This window comes from Crinia signifera, chromosome 8 (genome assembly GCF_055691185.1).
Source record: "Crinia signifera chromosome 8, ASM5569118v1, whole genome shotgun sequence".
Classification (NCBI taxonomy): Eukaryota; Metazoa; Chordata; class Amphibia; order Anura; family Myobatrachidae; genus Crinia; species Crinia signifera.
Window position 1 is genome coordinate 9,858,344 of NC_139224.1, and position 22,522 is coordinate 9,880,865.

At 45.3% G+C, this 22,522-nt stretch overlaps 1 protein-coding gene across 1 annotated transcript in view; it reads left to right on the top strand.

The window, feature by feature from the left end:
* Window positions 1-9,883, top strand: part of LOC146025715 (protein SSUH2 homolog) — a 57,489-nt gene extending 47,606 nt beyond the window's left edge. The window contains exon 13 of the mRNA XM_083155731.1: window positions 9,670-9,883. Coding sequence (XP_083011857.1) covers window positions 9,670-9,768 — 99 coding nt within the window. The 3' untranslated portion in view covers window positions 9,769-9,883. The remainder of the gene's footprint in view (window positions 1-9,669) is intronic.
* Window positions 9,884-22,522: the final 12,639 nt, after the last annotated feature.

Genomic DNA, 22,522 nt, shown 5'->3' on the forward strand with positions numbered 1-22,522 from the left:
GGGCTGGTCCGCAAGGGCCTGGTATGGGGCTGGCCTTGCTGTGGCCATGCTGCCTGCCACACTGCTGCCACTCCCTGTAATGGAGGACGACCTCAGCAGTCCTCTGCTGCCTCTCCCACTGGCTCCTCTTGGCTGGCTGCTGCCACTGCTCCCTCTGCCACTGCTCCCTCTGCCACTCCTCCCTCTGCCACCAACACCTCTTCCTCTGCTCACACTGCCACTGCTCCTCTCCATGCTCCTTACTTCCTATCAAAGAGTGAAATGGCGCCAGTGCCCCTTTATATAGGGGGTGTGATGCATAATGGAGGGGACAGAGGTGGGCCAATAGGTTAGGGGGTTCTTAGTCATGCGGAGACAGTCTTGTAAATCGCACTCCGGTTGGTCCAAAACTCGCACGTGTCATAAAATCGCACCACTTCGCCGCAAATCGCACTACATCGCACTTTTCAGCCTCCAAAGCGCATCCCATTAAAGATGCGATTTATTACAAAAAAATGCGATTTCAGAAAGTGCGAAGAGCGGCGATGTGGAGCGAGATAAAAAATGCGCTTTTATCTCATCCCATAGAATGTCACCCTCAGTGTCCTCTGACAGTCACAGGTGTGCACCCTCCTCTCACACATATACCCTCAGTGTCCTCTGACATACATACCTCCCAACAGTCCCGATTTTAGCGGGACAGTCCCGATTATCAGGGCCTGTCTCGCTGTCCCACCCGCGGGCGGCAGTGTCCCGCGGTGTGTGTGGGGGGGGCTGTTGGGAGTCCCCCCTGTCAGCTGCTAAGCAGCGGGGAATAAACGCTGTGCGCATGCGCACAGCATCTATTCCCACAGCCAGGGGGCTGGGGGCATGGCTAGAGGCTCACAGAGCCTCTGGGTCATGCCCCCATAGCGGCAAAATGGGGGCGTGGCCTCGCGGGAGAGCCGCGATTATAGGCCACGCCCCCAAATTTCAACGCGCCTGCGGCGCGCAGTAGCAGCGGCCCGCCTGCTGAGCTGAGCTGGTAAAGTTGGGAGGTATGCACATATACCCTCAGTGTCCTCTGACAGCCACAAGTGCTTATATACAGAGCAGACCTTACAGCCAGAGCTCATTATAATGTAGAGACTGAATCCCTGTATTACATACATTGTAGCTGCATTTCCAGAGCAGCAACAATGAGGAAGTTTTGGCTGATGTATTGTGGGAAGCGATGAGAATGGTGGACAGTGTATACAGTGCATAGTCAATAGGTTGAAAGGTCGACAGTTAAATGGTTGACATGGACGGATTGATGCTCAAAAGAGCGACATGCAAAAGGTCAATACTACTTTTACCTTCATTCTAATCCCAGTGCCGAGGGGTATGGATCATACGATAGAGAGACATTGGGCGAGATTTATTGTGTTGAACGTTTTTTCCTAAAATGCGATTTAAACTCAAATCGCCCTATATCGCCATTTTTTTAAATCGCATTTTTTCCAGAAATTGCGTATTGAATGGCTGGCGCAAAGCCTCCTGAAAAGTGCGATAGATGGTGATAGACGGCGATAAGGAGTCGATGTAATACGCCATAAAAGTGCGATTTCCGGGTTCGGTCATGTGCGTATTTGCGGCCAACCGTAATGCGATTTACACCAATACACCTGAACAGCACATACAACATGCTATCCTATTGGCCCACCTTAGTCCCTTGCAATACGCATCACACCCCCTATATAAAGGGGCGCAGACGCCATTTTACCCTTTGAAAGGGAGTAAGGTGTTTGAGATGGAGAGGAGGATTGGTTAGGTGCAGAGGAGGCAGAGGGACCGCCAGCTTGGGCCCAAACACCCCAACCACTGGGAGAGGTAGGGGAGTGAGAGGCAGCACTGCCAGAGGCAGGACAGGGAGAGCCAGCATGCTCCCAGCAAGAGCTGCGCCAGGGAGAGGCCACATGGTGGAAGCTGAGCAGGTGGCTATGGAGGATGAGGAGGAAGCAGGCACAAGCCAGGTGTCCTCACAGGAGGAACAGAGTGCCAGGAACACACAGAGGAGGAGCTGCAGGAGGGGGATTTCTCAGAGGTGGACTGGCCTGTGCAGGAGGCAGAGGAAGCTGAATTGGAGGTTCTGGGTGATGAACCAGGACAGGAGGATGAGGAGGAGGAGGAAGAGAGTGAGCCTGGAAATGTGGAGGAGGATGATGCAGCTCGTACAGTTAGTGGGAGGAAAGTCAGTTTCTCTTATGAGGAGAATATGGCCCTGGTGCGTGCACTCTTGCCCCTGTATGACCGGCTACTTGGTCCTCACCATCACCGCACAAGTGTGGCAAGGAAGAAGGGGATGTGGGACAGTATCAAAATGCAGTTAGCACACACAAGAGGAGTGTGCGCAACGTCAAAAAGCGATACAATGACATCAAGCGCCTCCTCAAAGCCAAGCTTGCCCTGGAGAAGAAGGAGGCCTGTCGCACAGGAGGTGGCCCTAGGCAGGAGGTCCGCTTTAAGGCCTATGAGAGGCTGCTACGCCGAATCATCCCACCGGAGGTGCTTCCCGGCATCCACATTGCCGACACAGACAGGCCCCCCACTCCACCGCCAACTGGTAAGTGTCCACACATGTTGTCATGTGCGCATGCTATTATGTTGCTATGCTTTATGTGTCCAAAAGATTGCTGTGTGTGGAACTACATATCCCAGCAAAATCACATTTTGCTACCTTGCATTGCTAAATAATGGACTGTGCATTTTGCTGGGTTATGTAGTTCCACAGATTCAATTAATGTGTGCTGTCCTAATCACTGTAGGGCTGCAGTGTACTTGATTGTTAATCCATATCATTCCTCTGGGTAGTTGGAAAAGCACTTTACAGTCACTTTTACATGTGAGTGTAATCTGCTGGTCTTTCCTGTTATTTGCAAGTGGATTCAAAATCTCGTTCACAGTCATAATACTGAAATAACCACTTCAGTTAAAAGTCTGCACATTCCTTATGTAATCATATCAGAGTAAAAAAGTTTGATTTAGGTAAAGTTTTTATCAGCATATTTGAAAAAGTGACAGTTAGGTGCAAATGATCATAATGGAAAATGTCTTCTTTCAAACAGCTCCAGCTGTCGCCGAAATGCCGACACTTTCTCCCTCCGTGGGTGTCCACGACACCCCTGGAGGGAGAATAAATTAGTGTGCCGAGCGTAGCGAGGCACCGGGCCCGCTGCGTGGCGAGCGCAGCGAGCCCGCAAGGGGGGGGGGCGATCCACGTCCCCCCCCCTTGTCGGCATTTCGGCTGTCGGGATTCTGAACGCCGGGATCCCGACCGCCGGGATTCAATACTGAATCCGCTGCAGGGGCCACATCTACATAATTTGGTTGACCCAAAGCTATGTTATGCAGCATACAGCAAGCCTGGACAACCAAAACCACTTTGGCAGGGTGGTATAGCAGTGTACCTGCTGACCTGTCCAAACACCGAAATCGGCTTTTCAGCACCCCAAAGGTGCGGGTAGCAATATGTGCAGCATTGTAGCCGTGCTGTGCAGGGCTTTGTGGGTTCCGCAGAGGTGTCATGAGCCACGAATGACACCCATATCCTGAGTCACCTAACATGTAAGGGGATTTGTGTGGTCACATATCATGTGGGTAATTGGTACATAATAGTAGCAGCCTATACTATATTGTTTGGGCTGGTATAAAGAATTACAACAGAAATTACTCTTGATTAGAAGGTTACACACATGGATGTTAAAGGTAAAGACATAGGTAAGCAAACAGCATGTAAACAGTGGTAAGTGACTTACCAAGTAGCCAGCCCTCTGGCATGGTGTTGTTGTGGACTCAGTCGACATGGACACTAAAAAAGTGCACCGCAGGGCTCGGACCACTATTTTATTCTCCCTCCACGCACTAGTGCAGTGGTTCCCAAAGGGGGTGCCTTGGGGGACTTGCAGGGGTGCCCTGGGTTGGTGGCCCAAAACCAATTCAAGTTTTTATGTCCATTAAAATAGTTAAATTGTGGACAAACAGATGTGAATCCTGTCCATTACCACATAAATGATCCTAAGGATGACATATAAACACAATTTATTTAACTTATATTTGTTTCTGACTTTCTCAATAAGAAACCTTTAGCCTAGGGGTGCCACAAAAACATTTCTGATACTTCGGGGTGCCTTTATGCAAAAACTTTGGGAACCCCTGCACTAGTGGATGGTAGGGCATGAAGTACCGTCTGTCGGCACATGTTGGCTCAAAAAGTGAACAACCCCATGTCGACTTTTTGACTGTCGACCTTCCCATGTGGACCTAATGCTTGTGTTAATCTAACCCATGCCAACCTTCAGTCATGTCAACCTTCAATGGTCGACCTAATGCTTGTGGACATAGTGACCATATCCTGTGCCTAGTACAACACAAACCCAGGCCAGACCCGGGATCACGATTTTGGCTCTGACTTGGTTTGGCGCTTTCATATGAAGCCCGGGTCACCCACAGAGGTTGCTTGATCTGGGTTATTCAGTGTGGTGGGTTAACACCTCGACCCAGGTTATATGTGCCATGCGAAAGGGGTGTAGTCTCCCCTGATGTCTAAGTCTCCCGGACTCTGGTCCGATGTGCACGGGACCGCGCACCAGATCCGATGGGATGTCAAACGCTTTCATTTTGGGCCAATTACTTGATCCATCAGAATCAGGATAAGGCAGTGGTTCCTCCCAAACTGTGTGCCATTGCTCCCTGGGGTGCCTCGGGACACTTGCATGGGTTGGTAGTCCAGGATCAGTTCAAATTATTAATGGTTAATTATTTATTGGCAAAACCAGTGCTGGTGGCTGCCAATCATAAAATGTGTACAAACAGAAGCAAATCCTGCCCTTTACCACATAACTGACCATGAGAAACGCATATAGACCCAATCTACTTAATGTTATATTTATTCTGCTTTTTTTTTGGGGCCTAGGGGTGCCCTGAAAATATTCTGATACTCTAGGGTGCCGTGATTCAAAAAAGATTGGGAACCCCTGGGATAAGGGGTTTTTAACTCTCACCCTTGCACCCAACTCTCCTCCCTGGTGCCTATACATACACATTGCAAGTTATGGAGCCCTGTCACAGCCATATGGACCCCATTACCTAATGAGCCCAGGTATGTGCACTCAGCCGTCCTATGTTCTGTCTGCAAAGTTGTATAACATTGTACCGTATACCCTGAGCCTAACATTGTCATTTCACAGTAATAGTTCCAGGGACTATGCCACAGGTAATAACATCCGTATAATCACTGATATATATATATATATATATATATATATATATATACACATACACACACACACACATATATACACACATATATATATACACACATACACTCTAGATGAGTCATCGCGCCCTACGGGCGCACTTCACACCGTCGTAAGGGGCTGCGCCCCCTTAATTTGTGAACATTTGTATATGAGAAAGATGGTTAGAATTGTATGAAAGATGCCTGTATTGCAACTTGAGTTATAGGTGAAATGTGTTAAATAGAGAGCATATGATGTGGAAGGGGGTGTGTATTGTTTTGTTTAATTAAAAAGCGGTTACAGAGTAAGATGTACATTGATAGTGTGGATGGTACAGTGACATGTGTGTGGGGGGGGGCTGTGTGTGCATGTTCTTTAGGTGTGTGTGTGCAATAGTATAGTAGGGTGTTTTTGAGTCAGCGGCTCCCCACTGGCGGAGGTCACGACACAGGAAAACAGGAGGCTGGGTAGTGATAGGGGTGTGTGGGCATAAGGGGGACTAAAGAGGAGGGTGGGAGATACTGTGCAGCTTCTGCCAGTGGGTGAGGGTACAGCGTGGCAGTACAGGGGTACAGGATGGTGGCCCTTAGTCAGTGTCTCCTCCTACTGGGTGGGAGTTAGGGTGCATGAGAGCAGGAGGCTGGGCTATGAGGCATGATAGGGACATGTGGGCAAAACAGCGTCAGCGACTCCCCAGTGATGGAAGTTACGGTTCAGGAGAGCAGGAAGCTGGGTAGTGATAGGGGTGTGTGAGTATACGGGGGACTAAAGAGGGGCTTAGGGGTGCCGTGAATTGCGGGAGGGGCACGGGGGGTGCCGTGAATCAAGGGAGGGAGGGGGCGCAGGTGTCCGCAAATCGCGGGAGAGGGCGGGGGTCCGCAAAGCGCGGGAGAGGGCGTGAATTGCGAGAGGGGGGTTGCGAATTGCGGGAGGGGGGGTGCGCGGGGTGACGTGAATCGTGGGAGGGGGGCGTGAATCGCGGGAGGGGGGGTGCGATTTGCGGGAGGGGGGGCACGGGGCGCGATGAATCAACCTAGTTGGTTGTACAGTATATTCTTGTAGAAGGATGGTAGGATGTTGCTGTCATTCAGAATGCATTTACATAAACAGTAATAGTAGCAGTAAAAGATCAAAGCACCTACAGTAAAACAGAATAGGTGTTATATATTATACAAAGAATTGGTTGAAGATGTGTAGGTTGACGTGCACATAGTTGTAACTGGAAAAATATTGCCACAAGAAAAAATCAACACAGAAAGGTCAACACATGTAAATGTTGACATAAGTGTGACACTTTATCGGTGTCCATGTCGACACATGATAATGAATATGAAAACATTCAAAAAAAGAAAAATAAATCTCCAAAAACTCATGTCAACCTTTTTCATTGTCGACCATAGCCGTGTCAGTGTTTTGCATGTGCCATTTAATCCTGGGGTTGCCGTGAATCACGCGCAAGGGGGGGGGAGGGAGGAGGTGAGGGGTGTCCGCGAATCACGGGAGGAGGGGTCGTGGGTGGATGGGAGGGGGGGCCCTGGGGGTTGGCGCGAATCGTGAGAGGGGGGGGTCGCAGGGTGCGGCAAATCGCAGGAGGGGGGGTGTCACGGGGTGGGGCAACGAATCGCGGGAGTCGCTGGGGGTGCCGCGAATTGTGGGGGGTGTGCTGCGAATCACAGGAGGGTGCCGCAAATCGCCACAAGAAAAAAATCAACACAGAAAGGTCAACACATGTAAATGTTGACATAAGTGTGGCACTTCATTGGTGTCCATGTCGACACATGAGAATGAATATGAAAACATTCAAAAAGTGAAAAATAAATCTTCAAAAGCTCATGTCAACCTTTTTCATTGTCGACCATAGCCGTGTCAGTGTTATGCATGTGCCATTTAATCGTGGGGTTGCCGTGAATGTGGGGGTGTCTGCGAATTGCCGGGGGGGGGGGGGGTGTCGTGGGAGGTGGGTGACGCGAATCGCGGGAGGGGGGTCGCGTGGGGGGGGGGGACCGCGAATCGCGGGAGGGGGGTCGCGTGGGGGGGGGGGGACCGCGAATCACGGGAGGGGGTCGCTGGGGTGCCGCAAATCGCCACAAGAAAAAAATCAAACACAGAAAGGTCAACACATGTAAATGTTGACATAAGTGTGGCACTTCATTGGTGACCATGTCGACACATGAGAATGAATATGAAAACATTCTTAAAATGAAAAATAAATCTTCAAAAACTCATGACAACCTGGGGGGTGGTGGGGGGTGTCCACGGGAGGGGGGGTGGCGGGGGGGTGTGCCATGAATTGGGGGAGGGGGGGTCGCAGGGGTGGGTGCCGCGAATTGCGGGAGGGGTGGGCGCGGGGGTTGCAGCGAATCGCGGGAGGGGGGGTCGCGGGGCCGGGGGGTTTGCCGCGAATCACGGGAGGGGTCAGGGGGGGGGGATGGGCGCGGGGGGTTGCAGCGAATCTCAGAAGGGGGGGGACGCGGGGTGCCCCGAATCGCCGGAGGGGGGGGGGGGGTCGTGGGGGCTGGGGTTGCCGCAAATCGTGTGGGGGGGGTTGCTGCAAATTGCGGTGGGGGGGGGTTCGCGGGGGAGCGTGCGAATCGTGGGAGGGGCCCCTCGAATCGCGGGAGGAGGGGCGGCGGGGGGCGCTCACTTGGTGTGTCTGGTGAGTAGCTGTGTCTTTGCTGGGTAACATGGGGAGGCAGAGGGTGTCTGGCACTGTGCATACCTCCTAACATGACCCATGCCAGGAGGGACACAATGCTCTGCCACTGGACTTTCTTCCTAATGTATGATTACCTCCATCTGTGTTGAACAGGTTAATTGATAGGAAAGGTGCTTCAACACAGGTGATGGCAATCATACATTAAAAGGAAAGTGCAGGAGCAGAGCAATGTGTCCCTCTTATGACTGTGGGCTCACTGGGCTGGTTCTCTGTCATGTGAGTCAGAGGCTCCACCCAGCGTTAGAGGGTCAGACACACTTTGAGTGACAGATGTAGCCAAATATATAAGAGATATATAGTCCCCAAGTACCCCCATTAGCAGGGCCGTCTTTACAGCATTGCGTGTCCTAGGCCCCAACCCACCATAACATAACCATCACTGATTGGTGGATAGCACCAGCCAGGTCGTAAAATGGCCCTGTCCAACAGGTCATGTTTTCTGGATTGCTATAATCATGCACACACGTGTCACACACTTTGCTGGATCAGTAATTATTCCACCTGCTTCCACAGACGGAAATCCTGAAGTCACGTCACGTCTCATTTCCGCACTGTGATGATGTTTGATAATACCTATGTTATATAGTGGTGTGTGTGTGTGTGTGGGGGGGGGGGGGGGGTCTGTGGGGAACAGTCTGACGGAACGCTACACTGCCGCCAGCTCCAGAGGCAGAACTCTGGGAGGCAATGGAGTCACTTGCCGCCGGGCTCCTGCTCCCAAGGGGGCACCTCTCCTCCCCTGCTAGTTTGAATCAGTTAATTGAAAGCAGTTGATATTGCTATTGTGGCTGACTCATCATTCTAACATAATTTTTGCAAGTGTCACACCCTGAATTAGATCCCATGACCTTACTGGAGACAGACACCTTACTGATTGAGCTATTTTGGGAGGCACCGATACTTATCTTGCCTCCGGGCAACTTGGATGAACTTGGCCAGCTCCATTGATTTGATACGTTGGTATCTCCGGTGTAGGGCGGAGGGCGTGGGAGGTGCTGGGGTTGCTGTAGTGTACATATACCAGGGCTCCAGCAGGGAAGGAAGCTCTCTGGTGATTTACATAAGGATCGCTCTGTGCAATCATTGACTTCTCTCTGGTTTATGATGCTGTGACTCAGTCAGGTGGATGTTCCTCCCATCCTTCTCTGCTCACATGCTCTCTCTGGAGGAACGAGCTGGTCACTAGGTAAGTACATACAGGGGTCCTTATAGGAGCAATCTACATGATTAGCTCTCGCTGGTCCTGGTGTTTGTGGGTCCTCACTGATGAAGCAAGGGGGGCGCTCCCAACTTCCAGCAATGGTCTGACTGGCGGGTATGTTAATGCCCGTCTATAGATGGCAGGCACGGAGTGGCCCTGAGCTTGTGGACATATATGGATAGTATTACTGTCCAGTCCATCCACTTACATCTGTAGCATCTCCCCTTTCTCTATCAGCAAGGCTGGGGACACTGGACCATGGGATTGCAGGTTGGGCTCCTAAACTAATGGATCTTTAAAGTGTAAGTTTCTCCCCCTGCAAACATCAATATTCAAGAGGTGTCACAATGGTGCTCACGTGGGATGCAATCAGAACCTCAAGGTGTCAAAATTCAAAATCACTGAGCTTATGGAGCCTACACACAGGGCCATTTCACCGCGGGGGCTGCGCTGCTATTGTTAACCCACTGCCTATTTCTACAGTTTGGTGCTCACCTCTTCTGTTTCCCAATCAGATATTGCCGGGAAACCTCTCATCCCTGGTTCCACAAACTATCCTGAAGAAGCGATGGCTTCAGCAGCGATGGGTCCGCCGTATAACGCTCCAGCAGTGATGAATCCAGCGATGGGTCCGCCGTATAACGCTTCAGCTGCCGCTAGTCCTGCTACGGGCATAGATGGTCCAACAGCTCCACTCTCTGAATGGAGAGATATTCCCGGGTATGAAGGGATGGGCACCTCTGATGGGGGTAAGTAAATTGTGATAGTTCCAAAACCAATTCTATATAATTAGAGGCTACCGCTCACCTCTATGGAGGGAATTCAAGTGTTTTGCGTTGGCAATACTGTTATGTTGTTCTGACATTTGGACTGACTGGTTACTACGATCTAATATTCAGCATCACTTACTTGCAGTAAGCCTGGACATCGTCCTGAAGTTGCTCAGTTCCTCACATTGTTGATACGTCAACCTTGCAGTACAAGGCAAATGTGGCCCCTGAATGGGAGCTGTCTGGGGCCCCTATACTAATCTTCATGACGCCATATGATGATATCAGCTGTGTACTATTAAAATTATTTATTATCAGTTATTATATAGTGCACACATATTCCGCAGCGCTGTACAGAGACTATTATTACCAGTTATTATATAGTGGACACATATTCCGCAGCGCTGTACAGAGACTATTATTACCAGTTATTATATAGCGCACACATATTCCGCAGCGCTGTACAGAGACTATTATTACCAGTTATTATATAGTGGACACATATTCCGCAGCGCTGTACAGAGACTATTATTACCAGTTATTATATAGCGCACACATATTCCGCAGCACTGTACAGAGAATATTATCACCAGTTATTATATAGCGCACACATATTCCACAGCGCTGTACAGAGACTATTATTACCAGTTATTATATAGCGCACACATATTCCGCAGCGCTGTACAGAGACTATTATTACCAGTTATTATATAGCGCACACATATTCCGCAGCGCTGTACAGAGAATATTATTACCAGTTATTATATAGCGCACACATATTCCACAGCGCTGTACAGAGAATATTATTACCAGTTATTTATATAGCGCACACATATTCCACAGCGCTGTACAGAGAATATTATTACCAGTTATTATATAGCGCACACATATTCCACAGCACTGTACAGAGACTATTATTACCAGTTATTATATAGTGCACACATATTCCGCAGCGCTGTACAGAGAATATTATTACCAGTTATTTATATAGCGCACACATATTCCGCAGCGCTGTACAGAGAATATTATTACCAGTTATTATATAGCGCACACATATTCCGCAGCGCTGTACAGAGAATATTATTACCAGTTATTATATAGCGCACACATATTCCGCAGCGCTGTACAGAGAATATTATTACCAGTTATTTATATAGCGCACACATATTCCGCAGCGCTGTACAGAGAATATTATTACCAGTTATTATATAGTGCACACATATTCCGCAGCGCTGTACAGAGACTATTATTACCAGTTATTATATAGTGGACACATATTCCGCAGCGCTGTACAGAGACTATTATTACCAGTTATTATATAGTGCACACATATTCCGCAGCGCTGTACAGAGAATATTATTACCAGTTATTTATATAGCGCACACATATTCCACAGCACTGTACAGAGACTATTATTACCAGTTATTATATAGTGCACACATATTCCGCAGCGCTGTACAGAGAATATTATTACCAGTTATTATATAGCGCACACATATTCTGCAGCGCTGTACAGAGATTATTATTACCAGTTATTATATAGTGCACACATATTCCGCAGCGCTGTACAGAGAATATTATTACCAGTTATTATATAGTGCACACATATTCCATAGTGCTGTACAGAGACTATTATTACCAGTTGTTTATATAGCGCACACATATTCCGCAGCGCTGTACAGAGTCTATTATTACCAGTTATTATATAGCGCACACATATTCCGCAGTGCTGTACAGAGAATATCATTACCAGTTATTATATAGCACACATATTCCGCAGCGCTGTACAGAGATTATTATTACCAGTTATTATATAGCGCACACATATTCTGCAGCGCTGTACAGAGACTATTATTACCAGTTATTATATAGTGCACACATATTCTGCAGCACTGTACAGAGAATATTATCATGTTATTATATAGCGCACACATATTCCGCAGCGCTGTACAGAGACTATTATTACCAGTTATTATATAGCGCACATATTCCGCAGCGCTGTACAGAGTCTATTATTACCAGTTATTATATAGCGCACACATATTCTGCAATGCTGTACAGAGAATATTACTAGTAATTTGCTGCGGAATATGTATGTGCTATATAAGAAGCTGTTAATAAATAAATAAATAAACCAGTTATTATATAGCACATACATAGAGTCGAATTATACTCACCGATAATTCCTTTTTCTTCCTAGAGATCCCATGGCAGCCATACATTGGGATATTCCCTTCCCCCACTAGAACAGACAGGATTGGTTTCTCTTGGGACCGCCCACCTTGGGTATAATGGACCCCTCCTTCACCTCTCCTGTATCTTTTGAGTGTCTCCGTATCATGGTCCCTAGAGAAAACACATCAGAAACACAAGGGAGGGTAATCAGTGGCTGCCATGGGATCTCTAGGAAGAAAAAGGAATTATCGGTGAGTATAATTCGACTCTTTCTTCTAGCATCCCCATGTCAGCCATACATTGGGACATACCCAAGACAATAAACGGGAGGGTAATATGATGCATGAAAATATATTTATTATAAGGAGGTATCAGCAGATACTGCCTCCTGAAGAACATGCTTCCCAAAGTGGGCAAGAGAAATGTCAAGTGCATAATGGTTAACAAAGGTGTGTACTGACGACCAGGTAGCAGCTTTACAGATTTCGGTCACCGATGCTTTAGCCTTGTTCACCCATGATGTAGAGACTGCCCGTGTGGAATGTGCCTGTACTATAGGAGGTACTTTCTTGCCTTCTTGCTTGTAAGCTGCCACAATCGTCTCTTATCCATCTGGATATAGTCTGTTTCCCAGGTTCCTTTCCTTTTCGGACTCCATTCAGGATGACAAACAGTGAAACAGATGTTTAGTTGATCTAAAGTCCTTAGTTCTTTCCAAATATATGGAGATGACCCGGACCAGATCCAATGGTGTGCCAGCTTTGTTGTTCTTCATTTTCAGGTTTCGGGTAGAAACTAGGAAGAATAATCTCTTGATTGAGGTGAAATGATGATATCACCTTTGGTACAAATTCAGGATGTGTCCTTAATACTACGCTGTCTGGGAAGACAACGAGATAAGGTTCCTCTATCCACAGAGCTTGAAGCTCACTTACTCTTCTAGCCGAGGTGACCGCGACCAAGAATACCGTCTTCCAGGTTAAATATTTTAAAGGACATTCTGTTAAGGGTTCAAAGGGATGTTTAGCTAATACTGCTAACATAAGGTTCAAATCCCATGGTGCCACAAGAGCTTTGACTGGTGGTCGGATTCTCTTCATGGCTCTGTTAAACCTTTTTATCAGTCTTTCCTCTGCCAAAGGTCTATCTAATAGCACTCCTAGGGCAGAGATTTGAGATTTAATAGTTGCTGGAGCGAGACCAATCTGAAAGCCGTCATAGAGAAACTGCAGGACTTTATCAGTTGATATAGAAGAAAAGTCACCACTGAAAGGACCCCACTCAATAAATTTGATCCATGTTCTGTAATAGGCTAGGGAAGAAATGTTCTTTCTGGCCTTCAACATCATTTCCATAACTTGGGATGACAAGTTATGTCTCCTTAGTATGCTCCGTTCAATCTCCATGCCTTTAGTGATAACTTTGTTGGCTCGGGATGATATACTGGACCCTGATGCAGCAGGTCCGGCCTGTTGGGCAGGGACCAAGGTTCTTGGACTGCCATCTTTAAAACATTGACGAACCAGGACCTCCTCGGCCAGTAGGGTAGTACTGCCACTACTTCTACTTGATCTTCTCTCAGTTTTTTTAGAACTCTCCCTATCATCGGGAAGGGAGGGAATATGTAGCCCAGCCTGAAGTTCCCTTTCACTGAAAGAGAATCTATGGCTAGAGCCTGCGGATGAAATGACTTTGAGAAAAAGTTGTTCACCTTTCTGTTCTGAAAATTGGCCATCATGTCTACTTCTGGGGTACCGAATATCTTCTCTATCTGGGAAAAAACTTCTGTATTCAACTCCCATTCTCCTGGAGATATCACCTCTCGACTCAGAAAATCTGCCAGGACATTCTTCTTGCCCGGAATATAAACTGCTGACACAGATCTTAGATTGTTTTCCGCCCAGCTCAGTATCTTCTCTGACATATGCATGAGCTTCACACTTCTTGTGCACCCCTGATGATTTATATGAGACCCTACAGTCACATTGTCCGACATCACTCTTAGATGTGAATAGCGAATGTCTTCTTTTAGATGACATATGGCCTCCCAAACCGCCTGCAATTCTCTCATGTTTGACGAGTTCTTTGCCTCCTCTCTCGTCCATGTGCCCTGGATGGATCTTCCTTCTATATGGGCACGTGAGAAAAAATGGGGTAAGGGGACTGGGACAAATTTACCTATGCACTAATACCCACCGAACATGATTTTTCAAATGTGTATCATTGATAGAATATCCACGGTAATAAAAGTATTGTGCCTCGGCACAGAGATAGAACGTGTGGAGGTGCTCCCCCGAGAGTAAGATATAGTCAAAGTGGAGAAAGAGAAAGTACTCTCTTTGTTTGGGGGCACGCTTTAATTGATTAAAACTTAACGTTTAATTGTATTTTCATAAAAAAGATGACTTAAATGTAGCACAGGACATACATTACACACAAAACATATATACATAAAAATTATTATAATTTCTTATTCTGAAAAAATCCCCGCCTGGTATAAATGGTGTCTTACTGCCTTCTCAGGGTATGACTTAGAATATCGGTCGTATTCCCTGATAAATTATTTTCTATAGGGCAGAATTGTTATATTAGACGGTAGAAGTAAGAAAATTACTAGAGGACACCTATATATAATGGGTGAGTTGGCGAATATATTCTGTGGTTTGTCAATGTCCTATTTCCATCTATGACATGGGTCCTCAAACTGCGGCCCTCCAGATGTGGTGAGACTACAAATCCCAGCATGCCTTGCCACAGTTTTAACACTCCCTTATAGCAAAACTGTGGCAAGGCATGCTGGGATTTGTAGTTTCCCCAGATCTGGAGGGCCGCAGTTTGAGGACCCATGATCTATGACATTTGCAAACAGATACAGAGTACCCCTGTTATGCTTAGAATTTACAGGAAATTTTAGCATGAATGTGGTGTTGACCTGTTTTCTCTGCTTTATGCTACACTACCCGAGGTCTTGAGGTTGTGTTGCGTTATTTCTTATATTGGAGCCAGCTGGTTTTTATATTATACCAAAGAGTCAATGTAAGATTAGGTGGTAGTGAGAGCTAAAGAGAGATACAATTTGAAAATTAGAAAAGATTGTTTTTTAAAGAAAGATGTGTAAGTATATCCCTGCAATGTGTTTGTTTACACGGCAACTGCTGCTGATTGTCGTTGTGGATTGATTATATCAATCCCCACAATTGAGCGGGTTGGATCCGTGTGACAGTAGCAGATATGGATATTAGGCAGTGGGTTGCTCCTGTTTACGTTAGAGAAGGAACCTCCCTGGTTGGCTGCCACCCTTGCAGGGAGATATCGCTTCAATCATAAAAGGGTATACCCAGAAAGGTGATAATGAGACAAGGATAAGATTGGAAACACCTATAGATTCCTCATCATGCTGCTTTCTCCCATGTGCCGTTTTTGCATTGATGGGCGATGAGCGATGTGTCTCGTCTCAGGTGAACCAGAAAGATAGGGTTAATTTAGAAAAGACAGTGCCATATAAAAAATTCTTTTTAAGAAAAACAGTATGGTATAATAATTTTTTAATGAGAAAACAGGGACATGATATACCTTGCAACTAATTATCTAATGAAAAAGAAGGGGACACCACATCACTGTTACACCATTAATGTAGTCTGTAATCCATTGATTAGTAATTTGCAATAGAATATATTTCTGGATCATAACAAGTGAAAAAATTTTTTTTTTTGTTTTGGTCCCCACTAGGGGGGTCTTACCACCTCCTGCTAGGATAAGTAGGTGCTATCAGGTATTCTTTGTGTGGTAACAAATGCTGAAAATTAGCGTTCCCTCAAGGGTCTCTGGATTCAGATGAGATTGGTATCTCTCAACTGATTGGTAGGTAAAGAGTGGACAAACGGCCGTTTCGCGGTACTCCCGCTTCCTCAGTGTCCTAAACTCTGTCTGATCTGTAGCTCATTATATTGTCTAAGTTAGCCAGTCTGTCTCGAGGGGTGTGTTTGCATGAACCAATGAAAGCCATGTGCTGGTTAGAAGGGATGTATGCAGATTCTGCTACCCCTGGCAACCAACCCAGCAACATGGTAATTGGCCAGGTTTGGTCATGTGCCTCATCACCTGTAACGTCATATGTATGCTCATGTGATCTCAGTCTGAGCGTCCGTGTTAGGAGATGATCTAGTTACACATGCGCACTCTTACAAAGACGCGGCCCCCTTGTACATTTAGCGGGCATCTCAACTGAGTACCTGCCCGCCATAATATCCACATAATATCACCGTGGATATCCAGATGCGGCTACCGTTGCCGTGTGTATATAGCACTATTGCCATGGGAACCCGGCGGCGCCATCTTGTTTGCGTCATCACGCCTACATGGGCGCGATTGGCTGGCGTCGTCTCACGTGGTTACCTTTACCATGTGTGTATCATTGTTTCTATAGGGACACGGGGATGTCATCTTTTCTGCGTCGTCACGCCCATATGGGCGTGATTAGCCGGCGCCGTCTAACATGGTTCCCTGTGTGTACAGTCTCTAAGTAGATGTAATGATGACGTCACCGCACCTCCCTTAGGCCGCGCGTGTAAGTCCGTTGTCCTGGATACCTGGCAATGCTGTCAATGTTTATGGTGTCTATTGGATGCTCGTATTAATTATGTGACACGGGGATTCCTAAGCTGGTCCTTAGATAGAGAGTGGACATGTGATGGAGATCGGATTGCTATATATTGAGGGACAGTTCTGACTGGCTGGTAAGAGATCGAAGTATCTTTTGAAATTGTCATATATTTTATTATGATCTCATCTGTCTGGACTAGGGTTCATATGGGTATAAGGATTTTTTTATTTATTGTACATTTACCGAATACTGGTCAATTTTTCGTGCTATATATTAACAGAGTGACTATTTATTAGGTGGTTAAGGGGCAGGAAGTAGGTTACCTCTAGGGAAATATTGCTGGGTCAATTGAAGTTTTGTGAATGAGGAAGGGGGTGAACAATATTTTAGCTGTGACTAATGATATATAGTGTGTACTGTCACCACAAATAGCTTCTGTGATGACATACTAGTCATGGTTGTGATGTGCTGTTATTATATTCATTTAGGCCGTGTGGGCTGACTGTGTTAAGATAGAAGATCCATTTAGTTTCTCTCTGGAGGAAAGAAAATGTCGGGCCACCGACGTAAGTTTTCTTGATTTTGAAAAACTTACGTCGGTGGCCCGACATTTTCTTTCCTTCCATCAAGGAAAACCAGAAGAACTCAAAGCCTTTGGGTTGGAACAGGTCAAACTTGGCATCAGAGGAGGAGATATCATGAAAGAACTCCTCCAGAGAGAAACTAAATGGATCTTCTATCTTAACACAGTCAGCCCACACGGCCTAAATGAATATAATAACTATACTTCTTTTTTGGGTTAAACTAACTCCACCAATATTGACCGTTTCAGTCCCCAACTGTTACGAAACTTTAAAAATATAAATAATCTATCCATATTCATGAAACAACCCCCCCCCCCCCCCCCCCTGTTCTTCCATCCACTACCCTTTCTTTATGTGGATGATACTCTGTCTGATCCAACTAAGTTGATAGACCAAAAGGATCGAGCTGGTCTTTATATACATAATATCATCTGTTAACTAAGGGTTCTCACAAATGTGAATATATTTAGACACAACACTACTACTTCCCTTCCTTCCCCTGCCTCCCCCCTTTTTTATTATAGCACAAATAATTTATTCACATAACCTCACGATTTTTCTTTCTTTTTCACTGTTTATCACCTAAGCACAGGTATCCACAATCCAACTCATTATTATTATTATTATTATTATTATTATTATTATTCATTTTTATCTCCATATTCACGTATGTACGATACAACACTTATTATACATCTACCTCACCCTCACATAGAGAAGTATATATACTCTCAATCATGTAACAGCACATCACAACCATGACTAGTATGTCATCACAGAAGCTATTTGTGGTGACAGTACACACTATATATCATTAGTCACAGCTAAAATATTGTTCACCCCCTTCCTCATTCACAAAACTTCAATTGACCCAGCAATATTTCCCTAGAGGTAACCTACTTCCTGCCCCTTAACCACCTAATAAATAGTCACTCTGTTAATATATAGCACGAAAAATTGACCAGTATTCGGTAAATGTACAATAAATAAAAAAATCCTTATACCCATATGAACCCTAGTCCAGACAGATGAGATCATAATAAAATATATGACAATTTCAAAAGATACTTCGATCTCTTACCAGCCAGTCAGAACTGTCCCTCAATATATAGCAATCCGATCTCCATCACATGTCCACTCTCTATCTAAGGACCAGCTTAGGAATCCCCGTGTCACATAATTAATACGAGCATCCAATAGACACCATAAACATTGACAGCATTGCCAGGTATCCAGGACAACGGACGTACACGCGCGGCCTAAGGGAGGTGCGGTGACGTCATCATTACATCTACTTAGAGACTGTACACACAGGGAACCATGTTAGACGGCGCCGGCTAATCACGCCCATATGGGCGTGACGACGCAGAAAAGATGACATCCCCGTGTCCCTATAGAAACAATGATACACACATGGTAAAGGTAACAACGTGAGACGACGCCAGCCAATCGCGCCCATGTAGGCGTGATGACGCAAACAAGATGGCGCCGCCGGGTTCCCATGGCAATAGTGCTATATACACACGGCAACGGTAGCCGCATCTGGATATCCACGGTGATATTATGTGGATATTATGGCGGGCAGGTACTCAGTTGAGATGCCCGCTAAATGTACAAGGGGGCCGCGTCTTTGTAAGAGTGCGCATGTGTAACTAGATCATCTCCTAACACGGACGCTCAGACTGAGATCACATGAGCATACATATGACGTTACAGGTGATGAGGCACATGACCAAACCTGGCCAATTACCATGTTGCTGGGTTGGTTGCCAGGGGTAGCAGAATCTGCATACATCCCTTCTAACCAGCACATGGCTTTCATTGGTTCATGCAAACACACCCCTCAAGACAGACTGGCTAACTAACTAAGACAATATAATGAGCTACAGATCAGACAGAGTTTAGGACACTGAGGAAGCGGGAGTACCGCGAAACGGCCGTTTGTCCACTCTTTACCTACCAATCAGTTGAGAGTTACCAATCTCATCTGAATCCAGAGACCCTTGAGGGAACGCTAATTTTCAGCATTTGTTACCACACAAAGAATACCTGATAGCACCTACTTATCCTAGCAGGAGGTGGTAAGACCCCCCTAGTGGGGACCAAAACAAAAAAAAATATATTCTATTGCAAATTACTAATCAATGGATTACAGACTACATTAATGGTGTAACAGTGATGTGGTGTCCCCTTCTTTTTCATTAGATAATTAGTTGCAAGGTACATCATGTCCCTGTTTTCTCATTAAAAATTATACCATACTGTTTTTCTTAAAAATAATTTTTTATATGGCACTGTCTTTTCTAAATTAACCCTATCTTTCTGGTTCACCTGAGACGAGACACATCGCTCATCGCCCATCAATGCAAAAACGGCACATGGGAGAAAGCAGCATGATGAGGAATCTATAGGGGTTTCCAATCTTATCCTTGTCTCAATATCACCTTTATGGGTATACCCTTTTATAATTGCATTGCAGGGATATACTTACACATCTTTCTTTAAAAAACAATCTTTTCTAATTTTCAAATTGTATCTCTCTTTAGCTCTCACTACCACCTAATCTTACATTGACTCTTTGGTATAATATAAAAACCAGCTGGCTCCAATATAAGAAATAACGCAACACAACCTCAAGACCTCGGGTAGTGTAGCATAAAGCAGAGAAAACAGGTCAACACCACATTCATGCTAAAATTTCCTGTAAATTCTAAGCATAACAGGGGTACTCTGTATCTGTTTGCAAATGTCATAGATGGAAATAGGACATTGACAAACCACAGAATATATTCGCCAACTCACCCATTATATATAGGTGTCCTCTAGTAATTTTCTTACTTCTACCGTCTAATATAACAATTCTGCCCTATAGAAAATAATTTATCAGGGAATACGACCGATATTCTAAGTCCTACCCTGAGAAGGCAGTAAGACACCATTTATACCAGGCGGGGATTTTTTCAGAATAAGAAATTATAATAATTTTTATGTATATATGTTTTGTGTGTCATGAATGTCCTGTGCTACATTTAAGTCATCTTTTTTATGAAAATACAATTAAACGTTAAGTTCTATATGGGCACCCCAACCAAACAGGCTGGCATCTGTGGTCAGTATCCGAAACGTTGGGTCTTTTAGACTGGTATTCTTTTCTTCCAGACCCTGTTGCCACCATTTTAGGTCTTGTTTTACCTCTTGATTTAGTGAGATCAGGTGATGATCGCCATAGCCCTTCTTCTGTAATGGAATCAGGGACCATTGGAGTCTCCTCATTCTCCACTGAGCCCAAGGGATGATCTTGATACAGGACGCCATCATACCTAGCATCTGGGTAGTCATAATCAGAGGGCACCTCTTCTTCTGTAAAAGCATATTTGTCAGTTCTTGAATCTTCAAGCACCTTTCGGATGATAGGGAAATTGAAAACCGGCCTGTGTCTATCATGGCCCCTAGGAACTGTATCCTTTGTGTCGGAATGGTCTGGCTTTTTTCTATGTTTATTATCCAACCTAGAAATTGTAGTAGATTTATAGTCTTCCTCACGTTGCTCTCTGTTTCTATCAGCGAATCTCCTGCAATCAACAGGTCGTCTAAATAGGGCCATACTTGAATCTTTTGGAGTCTTAGAGCCGCGATTACTGTAACAAACACCTTGGTAAAGATTCTCGGAGAAGTTTTCAGCCCAAATGGAAGACAGGTAAATTGAAAATGACGATTGGCCACCGAGAACCTTAGGAATTTTCTGTGTCTTAGATTTATTGGGATATGATAATACGCATCTTTTAAGTCTATTGACGCAAGGTAATCTCCCCTTCTTATTCCCATCACAATTGAACTTAGGGTCTCCATCTTGAATTTTAATCTGTTTTATGTATAGATTCAAATCTCTGAGATCCAGGATAGTTCTGAATGTTCCGTTTGGTTTCTTTACCAAAAACAGATTCGAATAAAAGCCCTTTCTGTGTTCCTCCTCTGGTACCACTTCTATGGCTTCTGTCTGTAGGAGTTGTTCTATCTTCAGAAACAGAGCTTTCCTTTCTTCGGATACCCCTGGTATCCTTCCTTTCTTCAGATACCCCTGGTATCCTTGATTTTACAAATCTGTGATGGAGGGGAGTTTTCTCGAATTCGATGCAGTAACCCTGACGAATTATGTTCAACACCCAGGTGTCCCTTATTATCTCTTCCCAATTTGTCACAAATCTCAGTAGTCTGGCGCCAATCCTCTTCTCTTGAGGATAGTCATAATTTTCCTTTTTGGCTCCAATCTTTATCAGGTTGGTATCGGCCACGAAAATTCTGTCGAAATGACTGTCTAGAGGTATTAGCATTTCCTCTTTTGTAATATGTCTTTCCAGGTCGATACGTCTTCGCCTCTCTATATGTCTGCTTTGTGGAAGTAGGAAAGTTGAATCGATTTTTCTTCTCTTGGGGTAAGCGGACAGATTTTCCCCCTGAAATTCTCTGTATCATAGTATCAAGTTTGGAACCAAATAAGAATTTTCCTTCAAAGGGTAAGTTGGTTAGCTTATTCTTAGAATTAGCATCTGCATTCCAAGGTTTTAGCCATAGGGCTCTACGCCCCGTTACTCCTGCTGCCATAGCTTTAGCCACAAAGGAGACCTCATCAAGAGAAGCTTCACATAAGAAGTCAATAGCCTTCTGTATAACATCTAGGTTTCTGATAAGATACTGTTTTGATATTTTCTCTTCCACGTCTGTTCTTAGATTAGAGGTCGACAGTCTAATCGCCCTGGCCACTGACGCCATCGCCACATTAGTTTTCATGGATCCAGCGGATGCTGAATGAACCTTGCGTAAAGAATTTTCAATTTTTCTGTCCATGGCATCTTTAAATGCCGCTGCATCCTCCACTGGTATAGTGGACTTAGAAATAATTTCGGCTACCGCCGCATCTACCTTAGGTGTTGTGCACCAACCGAGGAATTCTTCGTCTTTAAACGGGTACATTCTTTCCACCCTGTTTCCTAGGGTAAACCTCTTGTCAATGTTGGCCCATTCTTTATTTATCATATCTCTTATCACCTTGTTTACAGGGAAGGTCCTTCCTTTTTTATCCCTGTCTTCATACAGGGGATCCTTAGTCTCAGAAGTAGATGCCGCTTCCTTAAAGTTCATAGCCTTGTATATATTTTTTAACATTCTACCAGCTCCAAGTTAAATGCTCTAACATCCTCCAGCTCGCCTGACTCCTCTGACGAACCCTTATCTTCAC